The sequence below is a fragment of the Oncorhynchus nerka genome, linkage group LG28 (assembly GCF_034236695.1).
Source record: "Oncorhynchus nerka isolate Pitt River linkage group LG28, Oner_Uvic_2.0, whole genome shotgun sequence".
Classification (NCBI taxonomy): domain Eukaryota; kingdom Metazoa; phylum Chordata; class Actinopteri; order Salmoniformes; family Salmonidae; genus Oncorhynchus; species Oncorhynchus nerka.
The window spans coordinates 68,519,810-68,544,655 of NC_088423.1; the positions used below are offsets into that span (position 1 = coordinate 68,519,810).

At 47.8% G+C, this 24,846-nt stretch overlaps 1 protein-coding gene across 1 annotated transcript in view; it reads right to left on the reverse strand.

Annotated features, from left to right (window-relative positions):
- The window catches only part of LOC115113600 (immunoglobulin superfamily DCC subclass member 4-like), a 64,213-nt gene that overhangs the window by 35,600 nt on the left and 3,767 nt on the right, over window positions 1-24,846 (reverse strand). The window contains exons 2-3 of the mRNA XM_029641406.2: window positions 9,644-9,964; window positions 3,670-3,811 (exon numbers count right to left, since the gene is read on the reverse strand). Coding sequence (XP_029497266.2) covers window positions 3,670-3,811; window positions 9,644-9,964 — 463 coding nt within the window. The remainder of the gene's footprint in view (window positions 1-3,669; window positions 3,812-9,643; window positions 9,965-24,846) is intronic.

Sequence of the window (24,846 nt, forward strand, 5' to 3'; positions counted from 1 at the left end):
ATGCCCTTCTCCACTCTGTGTGTTGTTAGCACACTGGTCCTAACCCCTCTCCGCTCCTCTGATGCCCTTCTCCACTCTGTGTGTTGTTAGCACACTGGTCCTGCCCCCTCTCCGCTCCTCTGATGCCCTTTATCCACTCTGTGTGTTGTTAGCACACTGGTCCTGCCCCCTCTCCGCTCCTCTGATGCCCTTCTCCACTCTGTGTGTTGTTAGCACACTGGTCCTGCCCCCTCTCCGCTCCTCTGATGCCCTTCTCCACTCTGTGTGTTGTTAGCACACTGGTCCTGCCCCCTCTCCGCTCCTCTGATGCCCTTCTCCACTCTGTGTGTTGTTAGCACACTGGTCCTGCCCCCTCTCCGCTCCTCTGATGCCCTTCTCCACTCTGTGTGTTGTTTGCACACTGGTCCTGCGCCCCTCCCCTCCGCTCCTCTGATGCCCTTCTCCACTCTGTGTGTTGTTTGCACACTGGTCCTGCCCCCTCTCCGCTCCTCTGATGCCCTTCTCCACTCTGTGTGTTGTTAGCACACTGGTCCTGCCCCCTCTCCGCTCCTCTGATGCCCTTCTCCACTCTGTGTGTTGTTAGCACACTGGTCCTGCGCCCTCCCCCTCCGCTCCTCTGATGCCCTTCTCCACTCTGTGTGTTGTTAGCACACTGGTCCTGCCCCCTCTCCGCTCCTCTGATGCCCTTCTCCACTCTGTGTGTTGTTAGCACACTGGTCCTGCCCCCTCTCCGCTCCTCTGATGCCCTTCTCCACTCTGTGTGTTGTTAGCACACTGGTCCTGCGCCCCTCTCCGCTCCTCTGATGCCCTTCTCCACTCTGTGTGTTGTTAGCACACTGGTCCTGCCCCCTCTCCGCTCCTCTGATGCCCTTCTCCACTCTGTGTGTTGTTAGCACACTGGTCCTGCCCCCCTCTCCGCTCCTCTGATGCCCTTCTCCACTCTGTGTGTTGTTAGCACACTGGTCCTGCCTCCCCCCCTCCTCCGCTCCTCTGATGCCCTTCTCCACTCTGTGTGTTGTTTGCACACTGGTCCTGCCCCCTCTCCGCTCCTCTGATGCCCTTCTCCACTCTGTGTGTTGTTAGCACACTGGTCCTGCCCCCTCTCCGCTCCTCTGATGCCCTTCTCCACTCTGTGTGTTGTTTGCACACTGGTCCTGCCCCCCTCTCCGCTCCTCTGATGCCCTTCTCCACTCTGTGTGTTGTTAGCACACTGGTCCTGCCCCCCTCTCCGCTCCTCTGATGCCCTTCTCCACTCTGTGTGTTGTTTGCACACTGGTCCTGCCCCCTCTCCGCTCCTCTGATGCCCTTCTCCACTCTGTGTGTTGTTTGCACACGGGTCCTGCCCCTCTCCGCTCCTCTGATGCCCTTCTCCACTCTGTGTGTTGTTAGCACACTGGTCCTGCCCCCCTCTCCGCTCCTCTGATGCCCTTCTCCACTCTGTGTGTTGTTAGCACACTGGTCCTGCCCCCTCTCCGCTCCTCTGATGCCCTTCTCCACTCTGTGTGTTGTTTGCACACTGGTCCTGCCCCCTCCGCTCCTCTGATGCCCTTCTCCACTCTGTGTGTTGTTAGCACACTGGTCCTGCCCCCTCTCCGCTCCTCTGATGCCCTTCTCCACTCTGTGTGTTGTTAGCACACTGGTCCTGCGCCCCTCCCCCTCCGCTCCTCTGATGCCCTTCTCCACGCTGTGTGTTGTTTGCACACTGGTCCTGCCCCCTCTCCGCTCCTCTGATGCCCTTCTCCACTCTGTGTGTTGTTAGCACACTGGTCCTGCCCCCTCCACTCCTCTGATGCCCTTCTCCACTCTGTGTGTTGTTAGCACACTGGTCCTGCCCCCCTCTCCGCTCCTCTGATGCCCTTCTCCACTCTGTGTGTTGTTTGCACACTGGTCCTGCCCCCCTCTCCGCTCCTCTGATGCCCTTCTCCACTCTGTGTGTTGTTAGCACACTGGTCCTGCCCCCTCTCCGCTCCTCTGATGCCCTTCTCCACTCTGTGTGTTGTTAGCACACTGGTCCTGCCCCCCTCTCCGCTCCTCTGATGCCCTTCTCCACTCTGTGTGTTGTTAGCACACTGGTCCTGCCCCCCTCTCCGCTCCTCTGATGCCCTTCTCCACTCTGTGTGTTGTTAGCACACTGGTCCTGCCCCCCTCTCCGCTCCTCTGATGCCCTTCTCCACTCTGTGTGTTGTTAGCACACTGGTCCTGCCCCCTCTCCGCTCCTCTGATGCCCTTCTCCACTCTGTGTGTTGTTAGCACACTGGTCCTGCCCCCCCTCCGCTCCTCTGATGCCCTTCTCCACTCTGTGTGTTGTTAGCACACTGGTCCTGCCCCCTCTCCGCTCCTCTGATGCCCTTCTCCACTCTGTGTGTTGTTAGCACACTGGTCCTGCCCCCCCCGCTCCGCTCCTCTGATGCCCTTCTCCACTCTGTGTGGTCAAGAGTGGTCAGCAGCAAGGGTTCTCGGACGTTATATTAACATTAGTCAGTTTAACCAGTTTAAACAATGAAGAAAAGCTGCACTTTCCTGGCCATTCAACATGAGACACACATCTAAATAAGTAGTAATGTGAACAGCCATATGTGGGCCATGGCCTTTGAAGGGCAAACATATACAGGCCGTCAACTCAGCGCATGATCACTCCGAGGCAAGCCATGAACAGTAATTCACTGTATACTGTATAAGTGTTTATGTGCGATATGCATCTAAATCAATAACAAACAGCTGCCGGTCTTTCTATGATTGATAAGGACAGAGCAGGTGGGAAAAAAGTGCAACTTCAATTTCAAAAAGGGCCAAATCTCTCAAATGAGGGAGGAAAGGCCAGGGAGGAGGAGGGAGGAAAGGCCAGGGAGGAGGAGGGAGGAAAGGCCACGGAGGAGGAGGGAGGAAAGGCCACGGAGGAGGAGGGAGGAAAGGCCACGGAGGAGGAGGGAGGAAAGGCCAGGGAGGAGGAGGGAGGAAAGGCCAGGGAGGAGGAGGGAGGAAAGGCCAGGGAGGAGGAGGGAGGAAAGGCCAGGGAGGAGGAGGGAGGAAAGGCCACGGAGGAGGAGGGAGGAAAGGCCAGGGAGGAGGAAGGAGGAAAGGCCAGGGAGGAGGAAGGAGGAAAGGCCAGGGAGGAGAAGGGAGGAGAAGCCAGGGACGAGGAGGGAAGGAAAGGAGTCATGTGCAGTAGATTATGGTCATCTTTCCACCCAATTTGATTCAAAGCACATCAGTTCCCAGGCCCTGGACTGGCATCAGCCTGTAGCCATGTGAAAGGGAGATGCAGGAGGGTATTTGGGAGTAGAACAAACAGAAGAGAGAAAGTGACCAGGCTGCACTTTGTGGCCCTGACCTTCAGCCTCTGGCTGACAGAGAGGAAACCAACAGATCTGTGTCCATCCCTTATCTCTGAACTCTGCACTACTGAAAAAGACCAAAATGTACTCATTTTATTTAACTTCCTACCAAATTCTCAGGATATTCCCTGACTGCCATTATGCAATGAAGTAGAATGGTGGAGGAGGGAGCACAGCCCTCACATGATCAGTGGCAGCATGGACCTTAGAACAGATCCAGTCTCCACTGTCTGGCTGGAGCTCTCTCAGGGGACAGCTAGTAGAACAGACAATCACTTACTGCCAGGCTCTCCTGGAGTGCATCACCGTGTGTGTGTGTGTATGTGTGTCTCACCTAAGCTGGCTGGGGATGGGTTCCTGGTCCTTCTCCCAGGTTATCCTTGGCGTGGGCACTCCGTCTATCTGGCACTCAAAGCGGGAAGCACCCCCCACCGGCACCACCTGGGCCTCTGGGTCCTGATGGAAACGAGACAGCGCTGGGAGTGAGGGAGAAAGGTGAGGGAGATAGAGAAACAGACAGCAAGAGACAGGGAGAAAGGTGAGGGAGATAGAGAAACAGACAGCAAGAGACAGGGAGAAAGAGAGAGAGAAAGAGACAGGGAGAGAGATGCAGTCAGCTAGTCCGTAGCCCACACATAATAAGTGTAGTTAACAGCAGGGGGCAGCAGTGAGTCCTGGAGCTGAGTCTTAAATGGCTGAGAGGGCCCCTGACCTCAGGCCAGACTGAGTTGGGGCATTATGGGGCAACACAAGAGCTCGGACTACCTCATCAATCAGCTTCAGGGTTGCAAGCTGTTCTGTCCAGCCTGCAGACCTAAAGAACTGAACATACCAATCCAAGATTACCTTCAAATTGTATTCTCACCAAACCGCTGTGACAGACTAGACATAAAGCCATACATAAAGCACTTGAGGAAAAAATAAAATCCTTACATCCTGAAGTTGTTCCTAATTTCTCCATTGGACTGTAAAAGGCCCAGACATGCACTTAAAAATAAACATTTAACTGATTTGAAAATGTGACGCATTAGCCATGCTTCATAACACATGTAAGGGCTAATCCTACCTAGCGACCAAACATAAATCTATCACAACTACTTCTGAGAAGATTCTCACATGGCAAAGTTCTTCAGAAAGCCACATATTATTAGCTGACTAACAGCACAAATAAGCTCAGCACCTGTCATGGCCGAAACTAGTTGCTGTACACCCCCCCCCCCCCAACCCCACCCCCCCCCACACACACACACACACACAAAGCCCAAATGGAGCAAAGTTTCTCAATGAGCACACAGAGCAGCTAGATAGATAACAGGTCATCCAATACTGTAAAGTAAGCTAGCACTTGTAACTGTTGTGGCCAACTGAGCTAATGATTAACTTACTGAGTGAATGGACCAGATGAAATAGATTACTGTATCTACTAAATCTGTTAGCATGTCTTGTGCTCTATATGAGTTCAATCCATAGCACGTTTATCTTTAGTCTCTCACTTCTCTGTCTGTTCCTGTTCTCTCTATGCCCCCCTGTCTTTCTCTCTCCTGTCCTCCTCGCTCTCCCTCTTTCTGTCTCTGCCCCCTCAAGCGATCAGATTGCAACTTTCTTACCCTCCCCTTGTACTCTCTGACCACAACACATGGCTTTCCGTCTGTCGGCATGTCCACCAACTCCTCTCCTCCCCTCCTCCTCCTCCTCTACCGCAATTTACCTCTTTCTCCCCCCTCCTTCTCTTTAACTGACTCACTCGCTTTTTGGACAAAGTCACATGAAGGGAGCATTCAGAACAGCCATGCACATAAAACATGTTTAGAGTATTAAAGACAAAGGACTGTCACTCATTTCTCTCATGTGATCTTGTTCTGCCTCCTAATTGGTGGTGGTAAAGTCATGAGACAGACAGAAAGACAGACAGACATGGGCCTCTCTCTGCTCAATGTCAGTGTGCTCGTTGAGGCCCATTGCATGCAGGCCCCTGGCCTTGCCTGTCTCCAGCAGCCCATCCATCTCACAGCAGTAGCAGTCTACAGCACATTACATTTACCAGCTCCCTCCACAGACACCTTCTGAAGGACACACTTATTAGTCTCTCTCAGAACAGCCTCTGACTTCACCATCTCAAACTCCTCAGTCACCTCCCACCCAAATCTCCCACCTTCCCTTCAACCCCAACGTATCCTCCCCTACTACTTCCTTCTCTTTTCACCAATCCTAACTCCTCAGCCACCTTCCTCCCCCATCCATCTTAAAGTCCTCAGTCACCTTCTTCCCTCCATCCCTCTCGTTCTTCACCTCCCTCCCTCATTGCCCCCCCCAAACAAGGCATCCTCATAAATAGGCATGTGACAGCTGACAAAAGGAGAGGATACAGTCCCATTCTACACAAAGCTAATGACTGAATAAAGACTGCCACTTTTACAGAGGATAATGAAAGCAGCTCTACGGGAGAGTGAGTGGAGAGGGGGGGGGGGGGGATAAGCCGGATCTATTGCTACCTTCTCTCTCTTTTTCCTTCCCTCCCTCTCTGTCCCACTTCATCCCTCTCTTGCTCTCCCCCGGGCCCCCTCTCTGTCCTCAGCCCACCGGTGTGGAGCCTACCTGTTCCCAGGACACCACCAGTGTGGAGCCTACCGGTTCACAGGACACCACCGGTGTGGACAGGTAGAATGGCGTCGACAGAGATGGTCGCCTCGCTTCAGGTCCTTAGGAAACTATGCAGTAATTCGTTTTTTTAAATGTGTTATTACTTACATTGTTAACCCAGAAAATCTCAAGTGTTATTACATACAGCCGGGAGGAACTACTGGATATAAAAGTGACGTCAACTTACCAACATTATGACCAGGAATACAACTTTCCCGAAGCGGATCCTTTGTTCAGACCTCCACCCTGGACATGGGATCTTATCCCAGAGGCCGACCCAAAACAACACGGTCGCCGCAGGAGAGGCAGACGGAGCGGCCTACTGGTCAGACTTAGAAGGTGAGCACAACATCCTGGGGATTTTAACAAAACTAATCTGAGAACAAGGCTTCCTAAATTCTATCAGCATATCGAATGCGCGACACGAGCTGGTAGCAGTCTGGACCATTGTTACTCTAACTTCCGCGATGCATACAAAGCCCTCCCCTGCCCTGCCTCCGGAAAATCTGACCATGACTCCGTTTAGTTTCTCCCAGCTTATAGACAGAAACTAAAACAGGAAACGCCCGTGCTCAGGTCTATCCAACGCTGGTCTGACCAATCCAATTCCACTCTTCAAGATTGCTTCGATCACGTGGACTGGGAAATGTTCCGGGTAGCCTCGAACAACAACATAGACGTATACGCTGACTAGGTGAGCAAGTCTATTAGCAAGTGCGTCGGTGATGTTGTACCCACTGTGATAATTAAAACCTTCCCTAACCAGAAAACGTGGATTGAGGGCAGCATTTTTGCAGAACTGAAAATGCAAACCACAGCTTTTAATCATAGCAAGGCGACTGAAAACATGACCGAATACAAACAGTGTAGCTATTCCCTCCGCAAGGCAATAAAACAAGCAAAAGTGTCAGTATTGAGACAAAGTAGAGTTGCAATTCAACGGCGCAGATGCGAGACGTATGTGGCAGGGTCTACAGTCAATCACGGATTACAAAAAGAAAACCAGCCCCGTCGCGGACATCGACGTCTTGATCCCAGACAAATTAAACTTATTTGCTCGCATTGAGGACAATACAGTGCCACTGACACGGCCCGCTACCAAAGCCTGTGGGCTCTCCTTCACCATGGCAAACGTGAGTAAAACATTTAAACGTGTTAACCTTCGCAAGGCTGCCGGCACAGACGGCATCCCTAGCCCGCATCCTCTGAGCATACGCAGGCCAGCCGGCTGGTGTGTTTACGGTCATATTCAATCAATCCCTATCCCAGTCTGCTGTGCCCACATGCTTCAAGACGGCTAAAATTGTTCCTGTACACAAGAAAACTAAGGTAATTGAGCTAAATGACTATGGCCCCGTAGCACTCACTTCTGTCATCATGAAGTGCTTTGAGAGACTAGTCAAGCATCATATCACCTCCACCATAACTGATACCTTAGACCCAATCCAATTTGCTTACCGCCCCAATAGGTCCACAGACAACACAATCGCCATCACACTGTACACTGCCCTATCCCATCTGGACAAGAGGAATACCTACGTAAGAATGCTGTTCATTGACTACAGCTCAGCATTTAACACCATAGCACCCTCCAAACTTGTCATTAAACTCGAGACCCTGGGTCTCAATCACATCCTGGACTTTGACGGGCCGCCCCCAGGTGGTGAGGGTAGGAAACAACATCTCCACCCTTCTGATCCTCAACACAGGGGCCCCACAAGGGTGCATTCTCAGCCCTCTCCTGTACTCCCTGTTCACCAATGACTGTGTGGACATGCACTCTTCCATCATCAAGTTTGCAGATAACACTACAGTGGTAGGCTTGATTACCAACAATGACGAGATTGTCTACAAGGAGGAGGTGAGGGCCCTTAGAGTGTGGTGTCAGGAAAAGAACCTCTCACTCAACGGGAACTGAACAAAGGAGATGATCGTGGACTTAGGAAACAGCAGAGGGAGCATCCCCCCATCCACATTGACAGGACAGTAGTGGAGTGTCTAAATCTACCTTCTTTACGGCCTTCTCTCTGCTCTCTGCTCGATGAATCATCAATGCTCAGGGACAGACAGCCCATCTCACTTCCCAATGCATGTAGACCTATCATCTCATCACGGTCACTTTTTTTCTTGTGACAGGTAGGCCTACATTTACTGCAGCATAGCCCATGCTAGAGTAATATACTGAACCAAAATAGAAATGCAACATGCAAGAACTTTTAAGTCTTACAGTTCATGTAAAAAAAAAAAAATGAAATCAGTCAATTGAAAAAAATGATCTATGGATTTCACATGACTGGGCAGGAGTGAGGTCACTCGGAGTGTGGTTTCAGTAAAACAACCTCAAAGGAGATGATCGTGGACTTCAGGAAACAGCAGAAGGAGCACCCTCATATCCACTTCGACGGGACAGCAGTGGAGAAGGTGGAACGTTTTAAGTTCCTCGTCATACACATCACAGACAAACGGAAATGGTGCACCCACACGCAACAGCGCCTTTTCAACCTCAGGAGGCTGAAGAAATTTGACTTGTCACCTAAAGCGCTCAAACTGAGAGCATCCTGTCAAGCTGCATCACCGCCATGTACGGCAACTGCATCGCCCACAACCGCAGGGATCTCCAGAGGGAGGTGAGATCTGCACAACGCATGACCGGGGGCAAACTACCTGCCCTCCAGGACACCTACAGCACCCGATGTCACAGGAAGGCCAAAAAGATCCTTAAGGACACCAGAGCCACTGCCTGTTCACAACCGCTACCATCCAGAAGGCGAGGTCAGTACAGCTGCATCAAAGCTCGGCCCGAGAGACTGAAAAACAGCTTCTAACACAGAGTCTGCTGCCTACATGCAGACTTGAAATCATTGGCCACTTAAATAAATGGATCACTACTCACTTTAATAATGATTACATATAGTGTGACAAAAAAGTATTTAGTCAGCCACCAATTGTGCAAGTTCTCCCACTTAAAAAGATGAGGCCTGTCATTTTCATCATAGGTACACTTCAACTATGACAGACCAAATGAGAAAAAAAATCCAGAAAATCATATTGTAGGATTTTTTATGAATTTCTTTGCAAATTATACAATTGGTGGCTGACTAAATACTTTTTTGCCCCACTGTATATACTGTACTCTATACCATCTACTGCATCTTGCCTATGGTGCACGGCCATCGCTCATCTATATATGTATATGTATATATTCTTATTCATCCCTTTACATTTGTGTATAAAAGGTAGTAGTTGTGAATTTGTTAGATATTACTGCACTGTCGGAACTAGAAGCACAAGCATTTCACTACACCCAAATTAACATCTGCTAACCATGTGTATGTGACCAATCACATCTGCTAACCATGTGTATGTGACCAATCACATCTGCTAACCATGTGTATGTGACCAATCACATCTGCTAACCATGTGTATGTGACCAATAAAATGTCCTTTGATTTGATACCCGTTCCCAGGACACCACCGGTGTGGCTGACCAGTCACACAATCAAACCCTTGTCTGAGACAGAGGAGAACCAAGCATGGAAATCCCCCTGAGGAATGTGGCTGTGCTCCTATGTTGGGACACCAGACCATCATGCCATTCCATGTGAGTCTGACCCTGGTGGAGTTGAGCGGGCACAGCCCCTCCCTGTCTGAGAAATAGTAGTACTCACTGGCCAGGTGAACGGTGATGGTGCGGCTGGTCAGAGCTCCAAAAGGGCCGGCGCTCACACAGCTGTAGCCCCCCTCCACCCCTTGAGGCGTCCGGCCATCCACAGAGGTGGGCAGCACCAGCAGTGAGCCGTTGGCCAGGGTCCTGAGGGAGTCCCCCTCCCCCTCCAGTACGGGGAGCCCATTCTGCAGCCAGGTGACGTTGAGGGGCGTGTCCAGGGGCGTGGCCCCCAGGTGACAGTCCAGCAGCAGGGGCTGTCCCGGCTCCAGCACCACGAGGACAGGCCCTGCCCCACAGCTCAGCTCCACCGTCACAGGCTTCTCTAGAGCAGGAGAGAAGGGGGAAGAGAGAGAGTTAGACTCCAAATCCTGAAATAAATGGTCTGAGATTAGTGTGCATGGGGAGACAGGTCCGCGTGAGAGATGGAGGAGGGAGAAAAGGAATGCTACAAAACACGCAACACAACGGCTTCTCTTTAGAACGCTCTAAGGTTCTTCCCTGTACTTTGTACATTCCAGTGTTCATCTTTGGCCGTATGCATATCCCCGTTTACAGCGGCATAGGTGAACTTCACCTCCTGTTGATCAACCTGTGTACTGTCAGGTTTACGGAGTTGTAATATGTCCAGAAAAGTGTTGGGCAAACAACAACCAACAATCATACATTTTGAAGTCAGACTATTCCCAGATCAAAAACACAGCATATTGCAAGCAACAGATGAGGATTTGTACAGTGCATTCGAAAAGTATTCAGACCCCTTCCCTTTTCCCACATTTTGTTACATTACAACCTTATTTTAAAATGTATTAAAAAAAAATAAAAAAATGAATCTACACACAATACCCCATAATGACAAAGTGAAAACAGTTCTTTAGAAATGTTTGCTAATTTATAAAAAAAAAAAAAACTGAAATACTTCATTACATAACCATTCAGACCCTTTGCTACGAGACTTCAAATTGAGCTCCGGTGCATCCTGTTTCCATTGATCATCCTTGAGATGTTTCTACAACATGATTGGAGTCACTCTGATAGAGCTCCAGAGATCCTCTGTGGAGATGGGAGAACCTTCCAGAAAGACAACCATCTCTGCAGCACTCCACCAATCAGGCCTTTATGGTATAGTGGCCAGATGGAAGCCACTCATCAGTAAAAAAAAAAAAAAAGGCACATGATAGCCCGCTTGGAGTTTGCCAAAAGGCACCTAAAGGACTCTGACCATGAGAAACAAGATTCTCTGGTCTGATGAAACCAACGATCCTAAGCACACAGCCAAGACAACATAGGAGTAGCTTCAGGACAACTCTCAATGTCCTTGAGTGGCCCAGCCAGAGCCTGGACTTGAACCTGATCGAATATCTCTGCACCACTCCCCATCCAACCTGACAGAGCTTGAGAGGGTCTGCAGAGAAGAATGGGAAAAACTCCCCGAAAACAGGTGTGCCAAGCTTGTAGCGTCATACCTAAGAACACTCGAGGCTGTAATCACTGCCAAATGCATTTCAACAAAGTACAGAGTAAAAAGTCTGAATACTTATGTAAAATGTGATATTTCAGGTTCTGTATCTATTCTTCTGTATAGTTGGTGTCAGTGGATCTCCTTCTGTTGTCCGGCTGAAAAGCCACGATCAATGTACCGTATAGAACTGTCTCGTAGCATGTACCCCCCCCACACACACACAGTAGTGTTCCGGGTGGGTTTCCCTCTGGTTCTGTTTTGAGCGAGGCCTTGGATTAATTAACTTAATGGGAGATGGAATTGTTTCCTTGATTAAATGGGGGCTGACACTCCACCGCTGTCTCAGAGCAGGGTAATGCTCTCAAAGCCACCACTACTGGCGATTGGCATACTGGCATACATCTGCCACACAAACACAACACACACAAAGCTGCATTGTCCCTATTTGTGGGCATATGTTTTTTGTTGTGTGTGTGTGTGAGAGAGAGAGAAAGAGATAGCACCTGAAAGCAGCAGTGTGCTGTTATCCAGAGGTGATCCTGGGATGAATAAACACATCAGAGGAGTTGGCCTACTTTTCATCAGCTAATAAAAGAGGGCTGCCTGCTGTATGTCTGGCTGCTGTAGCCAAGGCACTCAGTCACCCCAGCTCACCTCCACTGCTCCGCTCTCTTCTCCTCCATTTACACTAATTATGTCTTATTAAGTCATTAAACCGTTTGCTGCCATTTCCCTGCTCCCTGCCAGGGAGGTTTTACTGGATCATTCTGTGTGGAAGCCATTACCCCACATACACACAACGACCCACACTACCACCTCTGGCTACATTAATCACATCAACCACCCTGTGAAGAGACAGACCACAACCGCAACATATTACTGCACTGAGACACACATACACACACACACACACAGTTATCATCACTCAGAGATGTTTATGCCTGTCCAGTACGGATGGTGAGTAGGGGGGCTATGAGGTATCCATCTGAGCATATGCAGTAGAGTCGGGGCTAAGGGGTCTGGGGACCACTCCAGAAGATCCCTGCAGGGCATTCATACTGAGCCATGGTGAATGGACAACGTGGCATGGAGCTCCTTCAAACTGTACAACTCTATACTCGTTTTTTAAAGAGGGTAGTGTGTTTCTTTCCCTGGTTAACATTGCTCTTTCGCAGGTTTTATTATATAATGTATATCAATTCCATCCTAACCACATTCTCTCATCTGCTTGCTCCTCCCCTATATCAAGGTGAAATTGGTACTTCCCTTATGCACATGCAATTTTTTTACGATACCAAAAGGTCAGTATAGTCTACCAGTCTGTCTATCCTGCCCTCTATCCATCATTCAGTGACAATAGTGGTAGGTGGATCGTTTGTCCAGATCTGCAATAGGCTAACTAGCAATCATACCAGGCATTCAAAGCTGCATACATTTTCAATGTGAATCCACAAGCACAAATAGGAATAGTTGATAGGCAGCGGAAAAGGCCAGGTGCATCATTGAGCATGAAAGAACAGCAGACATGAGACACGCAGCTCAAAAAGCCCCGCTATTGATCTTGTTAAGGGACAACACAATTATCCTAGACTAGCCTACAACACCACAATGTAACGAATAATTGCATTATTGTTTTCAAGCGAGTACAAAATTTGAATCTAGGCTTCAGTAAAAAATGTGATTTGAATAATGGCGCAAAAGCCCTGTGATTTGAATGTTTAATTCCATTTGGATCTGTTGTGGGTCTACTCTCTGCAAGGTCTAGAAAGGCACCGTAGCAGGTCCGTCTTGCTGCGTTTTTACTTCTGATACTGAGATGCTGTGTTTGTTGTGCATCATCATTCACCCAAATCGTCATACAGTAATGTATGACCTGGAGCCAGACCCACTGGCTCCAGGTCATCTACAAGTCCATGCTAGGTAAAGCTCCGCCTTATCTCAGTTCACTGGTCACGATGGCAACACCCACCCGTAACACGCGCTCCAGCAGGTGTATCTCACTGATCATCACTAAAGCCAACACCTCATTTGGCCGCCTTTCGTTCCAGTTCTCTGCTGCCTGTGACTGGAACGAATTGCAAAAATCGCTGAAGTTGGAGACTTTTATCTCCCTCACCAACTTCAAACATCTGCTATCTGAGCAGCTAACCGATCGCTGCAGCTGTACATAGTCTATCGGTAAATAGCCCACCCATTTTTACCTACCTCATCCCCATACTGTTTTTATTTTCTGCTCTTTTGCACACCAATATCTCTACCTGTACATGACCATCTGATCATTTATCACTCCAGTGTTAATCTGCAAAATTGTAATTATTCGCCTACCTCATGCCTTTTGCACACAATGTATATAGACTCTCCTTTTTTCTACTGTATTATTGACTTGTTAATTGTTTACTCCATGTGTAACTGTGTTGTCTGTTCACACTGCTTTGCTTTATCTTGGCCAGGTCGCAGTTGCAAATGAGAACTTGTTCTCAACTAGCCTACCTGGTTAAATAAAGGTGAAATAAAATTTTTTAAAAATGTGGCCACATGCTCCCGACAAGTTTAACATGCGCTCTTCCTCCTCTCCAATCTGGGCGGCTATTCCTCAAACACCTATAATTTAACGCCTTAATATAGCCTACATATTTGTAATTTAACTTTTAAAATGTATAACCTTTTATGTGTCATAAACACAACCAGTATGTCACGCCCTGACCGTAGAGATCTTTTTATTCTCTGTGTTTGGTTGGTCAGGGTGTGACTCGGGTGGTAAACTCTATGTTCTTTATTTCTATGTTTTGGCTGGTGGTTCTCAATCAGGGACAGCTGTCTATCGTTGTCTCTGATTGGGAATCATACTTAGGCAGCCTTTTTCCTTTGGTATTTGTGGGTAGTTGTCTGTTAGTGGCATTATAGCCAAAGTAAGCTTCACGTTCGGTGTCCTTGTTTTGTAGGCGACATTTATCAAATAAAGAAATGTATGCTCACCATGCTGCACCTTGGTCCGGTCATTTCCACGACGACGGCGATTGTGACACAGTCACAATGTATTAATCTGATTAGGCTACTTCAAATGTCTCCTGCAGGTATGTGGAGGTTCGTCCAAAATATAATTCCAGCATCCTCAAAATCGCTTGACATTAACCAGTTTTCCATCATCTTTTTTATGCGAGTAAAGTTGCTACATGTCGGATAAAAAAAACTGACAGGCCTGATGGAAACAGCTAATTTGTTGGTAAACTTTCAAATGTTGACAAAACCAAATATGCATTGACCCCCCCTGTACCTAATCTTTTGACTCAACACATACGCTGCGGCTACTTCTCATTATTATAATATCCTGTTGCCTAGTCACTTTACCCCTAACCTATATGTACATCCAGTGCCTTCAGACCGGGAAGTACAACATGGATTCACTAGACAGTCTATATTTCTATTCATTGAAATGCTAATCCTCTGCACATGAACATCCGCTCATTCGAGAATATATGCAATGTATATTTACGCCCGTATGTTCTCTCTTGGAATCATTGATCGTCCTGTAGGGTTCATCAGAGTCTCTGGTTAACTTTCATTGAAGTCATAAAGTCTTCGTGGTTGTATGTAGTTGGAATGGATACTTCAGATGCGTCTGCGGTTGTCTGTATTCTCGTCCTAGGTTTACGTCATTTCTAGCTGCAGACTAGTAATTCGTGTTCAAGATTTTCTCTTATTCTGTAGGAATCGATAGTCTCAGAGTTTAACCATTTCCAGCCGTGTAACCGATGATCCACGTGGTATAGTCTTGTCCTTTGGCAGAGTTGTAGTTTAAACCACTTCACACACCAGCGTTACCCGGCATGTTTTGGTCTTAGAAATTCAACCATTTGCAACCTTAGCTTACACCAGGGTTTGAATTTCATCAGGAGTGGGTTTTATGCGTTTCAGTAGAAAAGGGCAGTCCATGATGCTGACATAATGTCTATTCTCAGATGGGCGTGGCCACTGACTAGTTAATATTTATATGAAAATCCATACTCTCATTTAGAAGTTAAACATCACATGTTTAATCACATACGTTTCACAATATTTAGATGTTTTCCCAGCTGTCAGGTTTACAACACTTTAAGAGATACAGTTATGCGTGTTTCCTGTCCTTCGTGAGATCACCGAATGAAACACACTCGTCATAACTGTCTCTTAAGTACCCACTGATCATTCCCACATTCACAAAAGTATAAAGAATGTTTAATTCTCCCATTTTGGGGATTTAGGAGTTTGGCCAAGTGAAGTCCTTTGTTCCCTCTCTGAATACTGCATGGTAGTTTCTATCCAGTATTTATGACCTGAGCTACTAAACCTGGTTTAGGAGAAAGAGTGAGAGAGAGCCACGATCTACATCCAGAAAGGGACACGTCATGACACTACACAATCCGCCAAAATGTCAAAGTGGGAATGATGTTTTTAGAATCTTTTTCAAATGAATTAAAAATGAAAAGCTGAAATGTCTCGAGTCAATCAGTATTCAACTCCTTTGTTAAGGCAAGCCTAAATAAGTTCATAATTAAAAATATGCTTAATAAGTCACATAAGTTGCATGGAGTCACTGTGTGCAGTAATAGTGTTTTACATAATTGTTTTAATGACTACCGCATCTCTGTACCCCACACATACTGTAAGGTCCCTCAGGTCGAGCAGAAACTGACTGCATCTAGGTCTTCTCCTGAGCCTTGACTGTACAAACTGGCCATGACGGACCAAGCAGACCTGGACCAGTTCCGCAACGCCGTCTCCTCGCAAGGAGCCACCCTTGGAAGGCACAAGGAGTTCCTTCGTGGTCTTATGGAAGGATTCCATACCGTGGCCGAATGCCATGACCGCGCATTGAACACTTTGCTGGAGCAATTCCACAGGTTGTCTGTCAGGCAGCCTACCACGACGGTAACCCCCCAGCCCCTCAGTAACCCGGCTGTTAGCAGCGCGGCCTCTCCGGCCACCCCAGTTTCTTGAGCCCCTCGTACCTCCCCCGGGAACGCGTCGCTGGAGAGTCAGGAACCTGTCGGGCGTAATCTTGTGCAGTGTTTTCTGATCATCGAGCTGCAGACCTCCTTCTCCCCGGACCACTTGAATATAGCGTACCTCATCACGCTGTTGTCCGGGAGGGCTCTCGCCTGGGTTACGGCTGTGTGGGAACAATAGTCGGCCGTATGCTTCAGTCTGGAGGAGCCCGTTTTTGATTCCCCATTGTCTGGGAGAGAGACTGCCCGGAAGTTACTGCAGCTTCGTCAAGACTCCCGCAGTGTGGCAGAATATGCAGTGGATTTGCGCATGTTGGCAGCTGAGAGTGCCTGAAACCCGGATTCGCTGTTCGACACATTCCTGCACAGGGTATCGGAGGAGGTTAAGGATGAACTTAGCAGCCCAGGAACTACCGACGGATCTTGACTCCTTGCCTTGGCCATCCGGATCAATGGGCGGTTACGGGAACGCAGGAAGGAGAATTCCACACGATTCCACACGCCCGCCCAAGGATTCCACCTAGTCTCCGTTGCCCTCTAGAGTCTCCAAAGTCTGCCGAATCACGTCTTCCACAGCTGATGCAACTAGGCAGAGCTAGGCTGTCCCCAGCCGAACGTCTACACCGGCTTCACACGAAGAGCTGCCTGTATTGATGGAATACTGGCCATTTTGTGTCCTCTTGTCCACTAAAAGACCAGGCTCACCAGTAGGGGCGAGTACTCTGGTGGGCCATATGGAGAACTTTTCCTCTCCCCTTACTTGCACCACTTTCCATGCCATCCTACTGTGGGGGAACCAGTCGAAATTTCTCTGGGTACTCATCGACTCTGGGGCCAATGAGAGTTTTATGGACGCTACCCTGACTTCCGAGTTGGGCATCCCCACTCAGCCCTTCTCCATTCCCATGGACGTTAGCGTGCTGGATGGGCGCTCTACAGGCCGGGTCACCCACAATACCACTGCCATCAACCTACGAGTGTCAGGGAACCTCAGCAAGGCTATCTGATTCATGATAATTAAGTCTCCTCAGGTTCCCGTGGTATTGGGATTCTCGTGGCTCCAGCGACACAATCCCCTTATTGACTGGACTGATGGTGCCATCATGGGCTGGAGTCTGTTCTGCCACGCCCATTGCCTGAAATCAGCGCAGCCTACCCTGGGACGTCTTCTGGTGGGCTCGGAAGTTGCCACCTCTCTCCGGGAGGTTTTCACTTCGTCCGCACTGACCATATGACTGCGGGATCGACCCTCTCCCAGGTACCACATTGCCCCATGGAAGACTGTACTCTCTGTCGGGTCCGGAGACCAAGGCTATGGAGACCTACATTGAGGACTCCCTAGCTGCAGGGTGTATCCGTCCTTCTGCCTCCCCCAACAGCGCATGGTTCATCTTTGTGGAGAAGAAGGACAAAACCCTGCAGCCTTGCATCGACTACCGGGGCCTCAATGACATCATTCATTCTGGGCACCTTTCATCCAAGCTACTCAATACTGCCCCTGCAGCCATAAGAAGTTTTAAATAAAGGTGTACATTTTTTTAATAATAATAATACCATTTTAAAAAATTGGCCAAGTCAGTGTCCAAAAATACCGATTTCCGATTGTTATGAAAACTTGAAATTGTCCCTAATTAAATCGGCCATTCCGATGAATCAGTCGACCTCTAGTGTGAACATGTGTACGTACCCACAGGAGCAGGGAACATTATGTGCACTGCACCAGCCCCACAGAATGGGTGGACAGAGACAGATGGGCTGATTGATAGCACTGTGCAAATAGTCTGACGATCAGCAGGACGTTGGAACATGCGTTTGCCCCCGTTTGTGTGCGTGTGTGTGTCAGCATAAAATACAATTAAAATTAAAATACTTTACGTGCATGAAGACAAAGGGCTTACGCCTACCCACCCACTCACAGGAATATCAAATCGTGTTTTTTGTGTGTTTTTTAAAAACAATTTGTGGTCCAAGTGGCGTAACTACAGTAGTTGAAAACATCTATATCAACTGTGTGGCTTTGGAAAAGGTACCTGCTAATATCCAAATCTCATAATTATTACACAAATTCCCGATATTGTATATAAATGAATAACTGTACAATAAAGACATTTATCATAACAGGTATGCATAGGATGAATGGTCATTAAAATCAGTTGTCAAACATTGCAGCAACAAGGAGGAGGAAAGTCCCAGGCAGCCATAAACCAAGGTGGACAGGGAGGGACTCTCCAGTTTCACCACGCACTAGGAAGCTCCACGTACAATAACATTGACATGCCGACAATTTTATACAACCAAACATATCTCACAATTGTCTACACATTTAACCCGATAGCTTTATCTACGACACCGACGGCCTGCTGAAGTGGAGTATAATGTTATCAGATCCTTCCCAGAGGATCTCTCTAGAGGCCCGCTGGACTGAAGATGGACCAGCCCGTCTGGCATTTGCCAAAACTGCCCTATGGCAAGTCCATTTCTGGGACACGACATGGAATATACTGCATATTGCCTTACATTTCACGCAGTGGGGGGTCATTATTGGTTCTGCTCCGTCTATGTACCTTGTCTTGGTCTGGACCAAACGACAACAATGGAGAAGTTGGGAAACACTAAACAGTACATTGCCTTGGTGGTGATTTTCAGTTTGATTCTCAAGAGTAATATCCACATGCTGTAATTCCATCCAGGACAGTCTGCGTAGAGTTTGAGTCACACACTGAGTGGAGAAAGGCACGCCACCCCAGCAGCAGCTGCAGTGTCAGGTGCTGGCCGTTCCAGCTGCGCCCGCCAGCGGTTCAGCTACAGCACGATTCTCACAGTCACCCACATGAGTTTTCACACCGCTCTCAAGTTGGCACAAACTGGATGTATACTCTTTATCACATTTATACTGTTTATCATATAGGCCAGGCGTACAGTAAAGTGACCAATCATAATGCGGTTCCCGGAGAGATAGCAGAGGCCCAGGGAGCTAGACTCTTTCCCTCTCATGTTTACATTTATACTCAAAAGGACAGTCTGCAACATTAACAATAGGAGGCAGACAGATGCATAGAGAGAGAGAGAGAGAGCGAGAGAGGGAGGAAGAGAAAGAAGAGAGAGAGAGAGAGAGAAACAACAGAGAAGAGAAACATGGCCTGAGCTAGCATTTGTTCCTCTCCAGTGCTTCAGGACTGCTGGTGTGCTCACTCTATGTACAGTACTCATCCATGCAAATCCTGGGCTGCTTCAATCACAGCCCTGTGCTCCTATAGGCTTTACAAAGGGCCTCAGAGCAGCATGGGGCTAGGGGCCTCGGTGCGGCCACGGCTACATCAATGGGTCAACAACGTCAGCAACAAAACTAACATGGGACGGATGGGAGGCTGCAGGAGGGGAAAGCCCTTCCAGGGCAACCACAAGGTCATATACTGTAGCTGCAGGGTTGGAGAGAGAGGGACACCGACTATTCAAAACCCAGACACTCCCCCTTTGACATTTTATTATTGTGTCCGAGATTTGATTTGATCAATTCAACCAAGTGGTTTCGGAGGGAGACACTTGATAGTATCACGAGGCAGTGATCAACAGCACTGATAGAAACCGAGTGGTGGTGTGTTAGGAATTAAGATGATACATTGGTCATATACTTGTAAGAATATTCTGTTCTCTTTTTTCAAAACTGGTTAAATTGCTATTTCTACCCTGCAACTTACCACAGGTGAGATAAACTACACAAACAACTCACTTGCCCCCAACCAAATTAATTTGAATTTTTTGAACAACTTAGTCCAGGTCATTTTTGGACTTTTAAGTGAAATATATCATTTTGGGGGGGATTCTGTGCAGTTGTAAATCAAACAAATACATGTAAACACCAAAAGTTCTCAATTTCAAATAATTTTTGAATAAATAGTGAATGGTGCAAGGGGGACAATATATTTGACCACAATTATACATAGACATAGTACCAGTCAAAATATTGGACACACCTACGCATTCAAGGGTGTTTCTTCTTTTTTTAAACTATTTTCTACATTGTAGAATAATAGTGAAGACATCAAAACTATGAAAAAAAAGTGTTAAACATATCAAAATATATTTTATATTTGACATACTTCAAAGTAGCCTCCCTTTACATTGATGACAGCTTTGCACACTCGTGGCACTCTCAACCAGCTTCACCTGGAATGCTTTTCCAACAGTCTTGAAGGAGCTCCCACATATGCTGAGCACTTGTTGGCTGCTTTTCCTTCACTCTGCGGTCCAACTCAACCCAAACCATCTCAAATTGGTTTGAGGTCGGGTGATTGTGGAGGCCAGGTCATCTGGTTTGATTTGTGTCACATGCTACAGAGTTGTGTGTGTGTGTACTCTGTACAACCTCTTACGCCCAATATAAACCCCTAGCTCCTGCTCCTACTGAACCCTTCCAGTCTCTTAAATTGGATGCAGCATAGAACGACTGCCCCCTCTTATTGAAGCCACGGAAGTTCAAGGCCAAACACGGTACTGCAGGCATTGTTAGCAGAAAACAGGATCCCCCATTACAGTGAATGGAAAAATGGCTATCTTCATGTAAATAAAATAAAAATACTTGTCAATTATGTTACCAATAATTGCTTGTAATACACCAAATCGCACCCAAAAGAAGCTATAAGAACAATTTAGTTGCTAACGGCAGCATACCGTACCACGGTTGGCCTTCAACTTGAGTTACTCAATAAGAAGGGGCAGCACTGAGCTAGCCTGCAACGTCTCTTCCTGGAGCAGCTAAAACTGTGCATGTTATGTCTCCATGAAACCACATCTTAAGCGACTTCATTGGGCTTCAATGCGCTATTATTGAGTCTTCACATATGAATGGTGTCACATGATCAATGGCTTTGTCCATTCATATATACAGTCATTGATTGGATTAAGCAATGTGGTGAAAAACCCCACCTAGCATAAAAGAGGGTTAATTAAGCAATAAGGCACCTCTGGGGTTTGTGGAATATGGACAATTTGCCACGGCTAAGGGCTGTTCTTAAGCACGACGCAACGCGGAGTGTTGCGTCGTGCCTGGATACAGCCCGTAGCCATGGTATATTGACCATATTCCACAAACCCCAGAGGTGCATTATTGCTATTATAAACTGGACGCCAACATAATTAGAGCAGTTATAAGTAGATCTATAACATATTGTTTATACCCTTCTTATCTTTTCAGATATGCAAAAAGTATTTAGAGGTAGGGGCAAGGGATTTATTTGGGACTGGGACCTACTCTGCACCATGCCTACTCAATCAGGGTTCTCTCCCCTCAGTCCCCCTCCCCACTACAAGCCCCATGCTACTCCTCCTTGGTCATGTGACTGAGTGGACAGCAGTGCGGAATGGAAGGAATGTGATCGCATGACTGTTTACCCAACCAGCGCAGTGAGGAAGAGACCCTGCTCTCACACACACAAATCACCATCACTGCCTAAAGCACACACACACACACACACAACAGAACAAAAACATTTAGCCTGTAGCTTGTGACTCGTTTACCACACAGACACGTCTTTTAACGGCTAAATTATTATCCCTTAGATAACACAGCTCACAAACCATAATGAACCAGACATAATAAATAAGAACAATCTAAAATAAATATATTGATGAAGTTACCGCGTGGCATTATACAATACAAAAATGAATCCATCAAATCAACTACTTTTCTTCAAGATAGCAGTATCGTCCTGTTAAAACTAGCCGACAGTAGGCAGTGGCCACACAGCAGCAGCACCTGAGTGTTTTAACATTCAGCGCCCTGGCTGTAGTGGAATACTCTGGGGATCACCTGACTGGACCCATCCCTGAGCCTGTGACAAACACATCACACAGCATATTGATCCAGCACTATTGATCCTGGGCTGTTTATAGCCGGGGGGGGGGGGGGGGGATATCAATACTCACAACGCTCTCTCTGAAGTCCCTTTGGCACTGATATGTATTTCTAGAGAACATCAAAACTCCCCACAGCCAGTGGGAACTCCCCACAGCCAGTACTGGGAAATGGACTTGAGGGTCATGCAGTGTAGCAGTCGTCCGTGACCATGTAAAAGGAGTAGGCCTGTGCGTTGTGATGTTGGGATGATTGTGTTCACTAAATAATCATCCCAAAACCGATTGCAGAGATAAGGCAAATAAGTAGCTATTACATCACTTAAAAACCAATAAGCCTTTTTTTAGTGCGGAGTTGGCTGAAGTGTAAAGGTTGTTTTGAGAAACTTAGAGGAATCCTAGGCACCAGCCTACAGAGATTTAGGTGCAGTCTAATTGAGCAGAATGAGCTCTGCTCTTATCCCAGCTGGCAGCCATCAGAGCAGGGAAGGAGGCTTTCGAGACCAGACATCTCCAACAGTGCAGGAGGACGGACGTCTTACATTCACAGGTGGACGGATCTCAACATCATGACGTACGTTACACATACAAGTAAAGTGTTTCTGGTGCAGATCAAAAGTCTACCACAGAAAAGTTGAATTGGTGCACCGGTAACAACAACACAAACATTCCACTCCATTACATACCATATTGTTACTAGGGGGCAATTACAGTGTTACCACACACACACACACACACACACACACACACACACACACACAATAGCATGAAGTGTAACCAGTCAAATATTTCCAGATACTGAAATGTATTGAGTGAAATAAAATCACTGAACTTTAACGTCAAATTGGTTGAATAACATTTTGACTGGCATTGTAATCCACAACAAAGACAGGTTCTACTAACATGACGACCTCTGCTTCCTGACTACTCGTCTGAGGTTTGACAGTATTCTGGTTAAAAGGGAAGCTCTCTGAATCACATAAACCACAGAAACCCTCAACCTCAAGGCCACCACAATAAAGAGCCCAGTAGACACCAGAAGCCAGACATACAGTGAAAGTCTCCCTGTCTCATTCAAGCTACTTCCCTCTGTCACTGAACTATCCTTTATACCACCTCTGGGACTAGGATTGGTCCTCTGACACTACCAAACATGAACAGACACACTCGGCCAGCCATACAAACCAACATCTTCACCGGACAAAGATATGCAGCTCAAATTCAGCCTGGGGCCTCTAAATAATATGCATCCTAATTTAGCTGTGTATCTCCAGGGGGATCAAGATGCACTCACATACAAATAGAGTAGGCACTAGGCTTGGGCGATATACTGTTTATACCATATACCGGGGTATGATTTTCACTGCCATTTGCGGGGGTTGCGTCCTATGCCCCTGCTTATAACTATAAGACATCTAAGATGTGTCAAATAAATCAGATCTGGCTCAGGGCTCCAGCTGTGCATTTGGCTTGCTGACCTGCTAGCTAAGTGTCTAGATGTCAAGATCAAACTTCTTGGTTACAGCAGAGACATTCAATCCTCTTCTGGATCAAGATCGCTGTTACGTAAATGGTTTTGTGCGGTAAAAGAAATGTACGGTTTGACGGGACTGAAATTCTGGATAACTCTCAGCCCTAGTAGGCACAGTCAGACACACTACACTCATCATGCTTATAAACATGCCATTTCCACCCCATGGGGCTGTCAGAAACACAGCAATCACACCTCAAGGACCAAGGGATTGAGATATGGGCACAATAAATCAAATAAGACGGCTTTTATTACAAGCGGATTTTTTGACAGACAAAGTTCAAATAACTTTTGCCAAGCGCATAGTCATTGATGCAACAAACTTAACATAATTACTCCATTTACAGAACAGCTCATTAAGGACAAAGAAATGCAATTATCTTTATTAAGCAGGACTTGTTCACAAGCATCCTCCAGAGGCTGAGGTAGCGTGCTGAGGTAGCTGTAGACAGGGGCTGAGGTAGCTGTAGACAGAGACTGAGGTAGCGTGCTGAGGTAGCTGCAGACAGGGGCTGAGGTAGGGTGCTGAGGTAGCTGCAGAGGGACTGCTGAGGTAGCTGCTGTGCAGGGGCTGAGGTAGCTGTAGACAGAGACTGAGGTAGCGTGCTGAGGTAGCTGCAGACAGGGGCTGAGGTAGCTGTAGACAGGGGCTGAGGTAGGGTGCTGAGGTAGCTGCAGACAGGGGCTGAGGTACGGTGCTGTAGACAGGGGCTGAGGTAGCTGCAGACAGGACTGAGGTAGGGTGCTGAGGTAGCTGCAGACAGGGGCTGAGGTAGGGTGCAGACAGACCTGAGGTAGGGTGCTGAGGTAGGTGAGCTGCAGAGACAGAGACTGAGGTAGGGTAGCTGTAGACAGGGGCTGAGGTAGGGTGCTGAGGTAGCTGCAGACAAGGCCTGAGGTAGCTGCAGACAGAGACTGAGGTAGGGTGCTGAGGTAGCTGCAGACAGGGGCTGAGGTAGGGTGCTGAGGTAGCTGCAGACAGAGACTGAGGTAGGGTGCTGAGGTAGCTGCAGACAGAGACTGAGGTAGGGTGCTGAGGTAGCTGCAGACAGAGACTGAGGTAGGGTGCTGAGGTAGCTGCAGACAGGGGCTGAGGTAGGGTGCTGAGGTAGCTGCAGACAGAGACTGAGGTAGGGTGCTGAGGTAGCTGCAGACAGAGACTGAGGTAGGGTGCTGAGGTAGCTGCAGACAGAGACTGAGGTAGGGTGCTGAGGTAGCTGCAGACAGGGACTGAGGTAGGGTACTGCGGTAGCTGCAGACAGAGACTGAGGTAGGGTGCTGAGGTAGCTGTAGACAGGGGCTGAGGTAGGGTGCTGAGGAAGCTGCAGACAGAGACTGAGGTAGGGTGCTGAGGAAGCTGCAGACAGGGGCTGAGG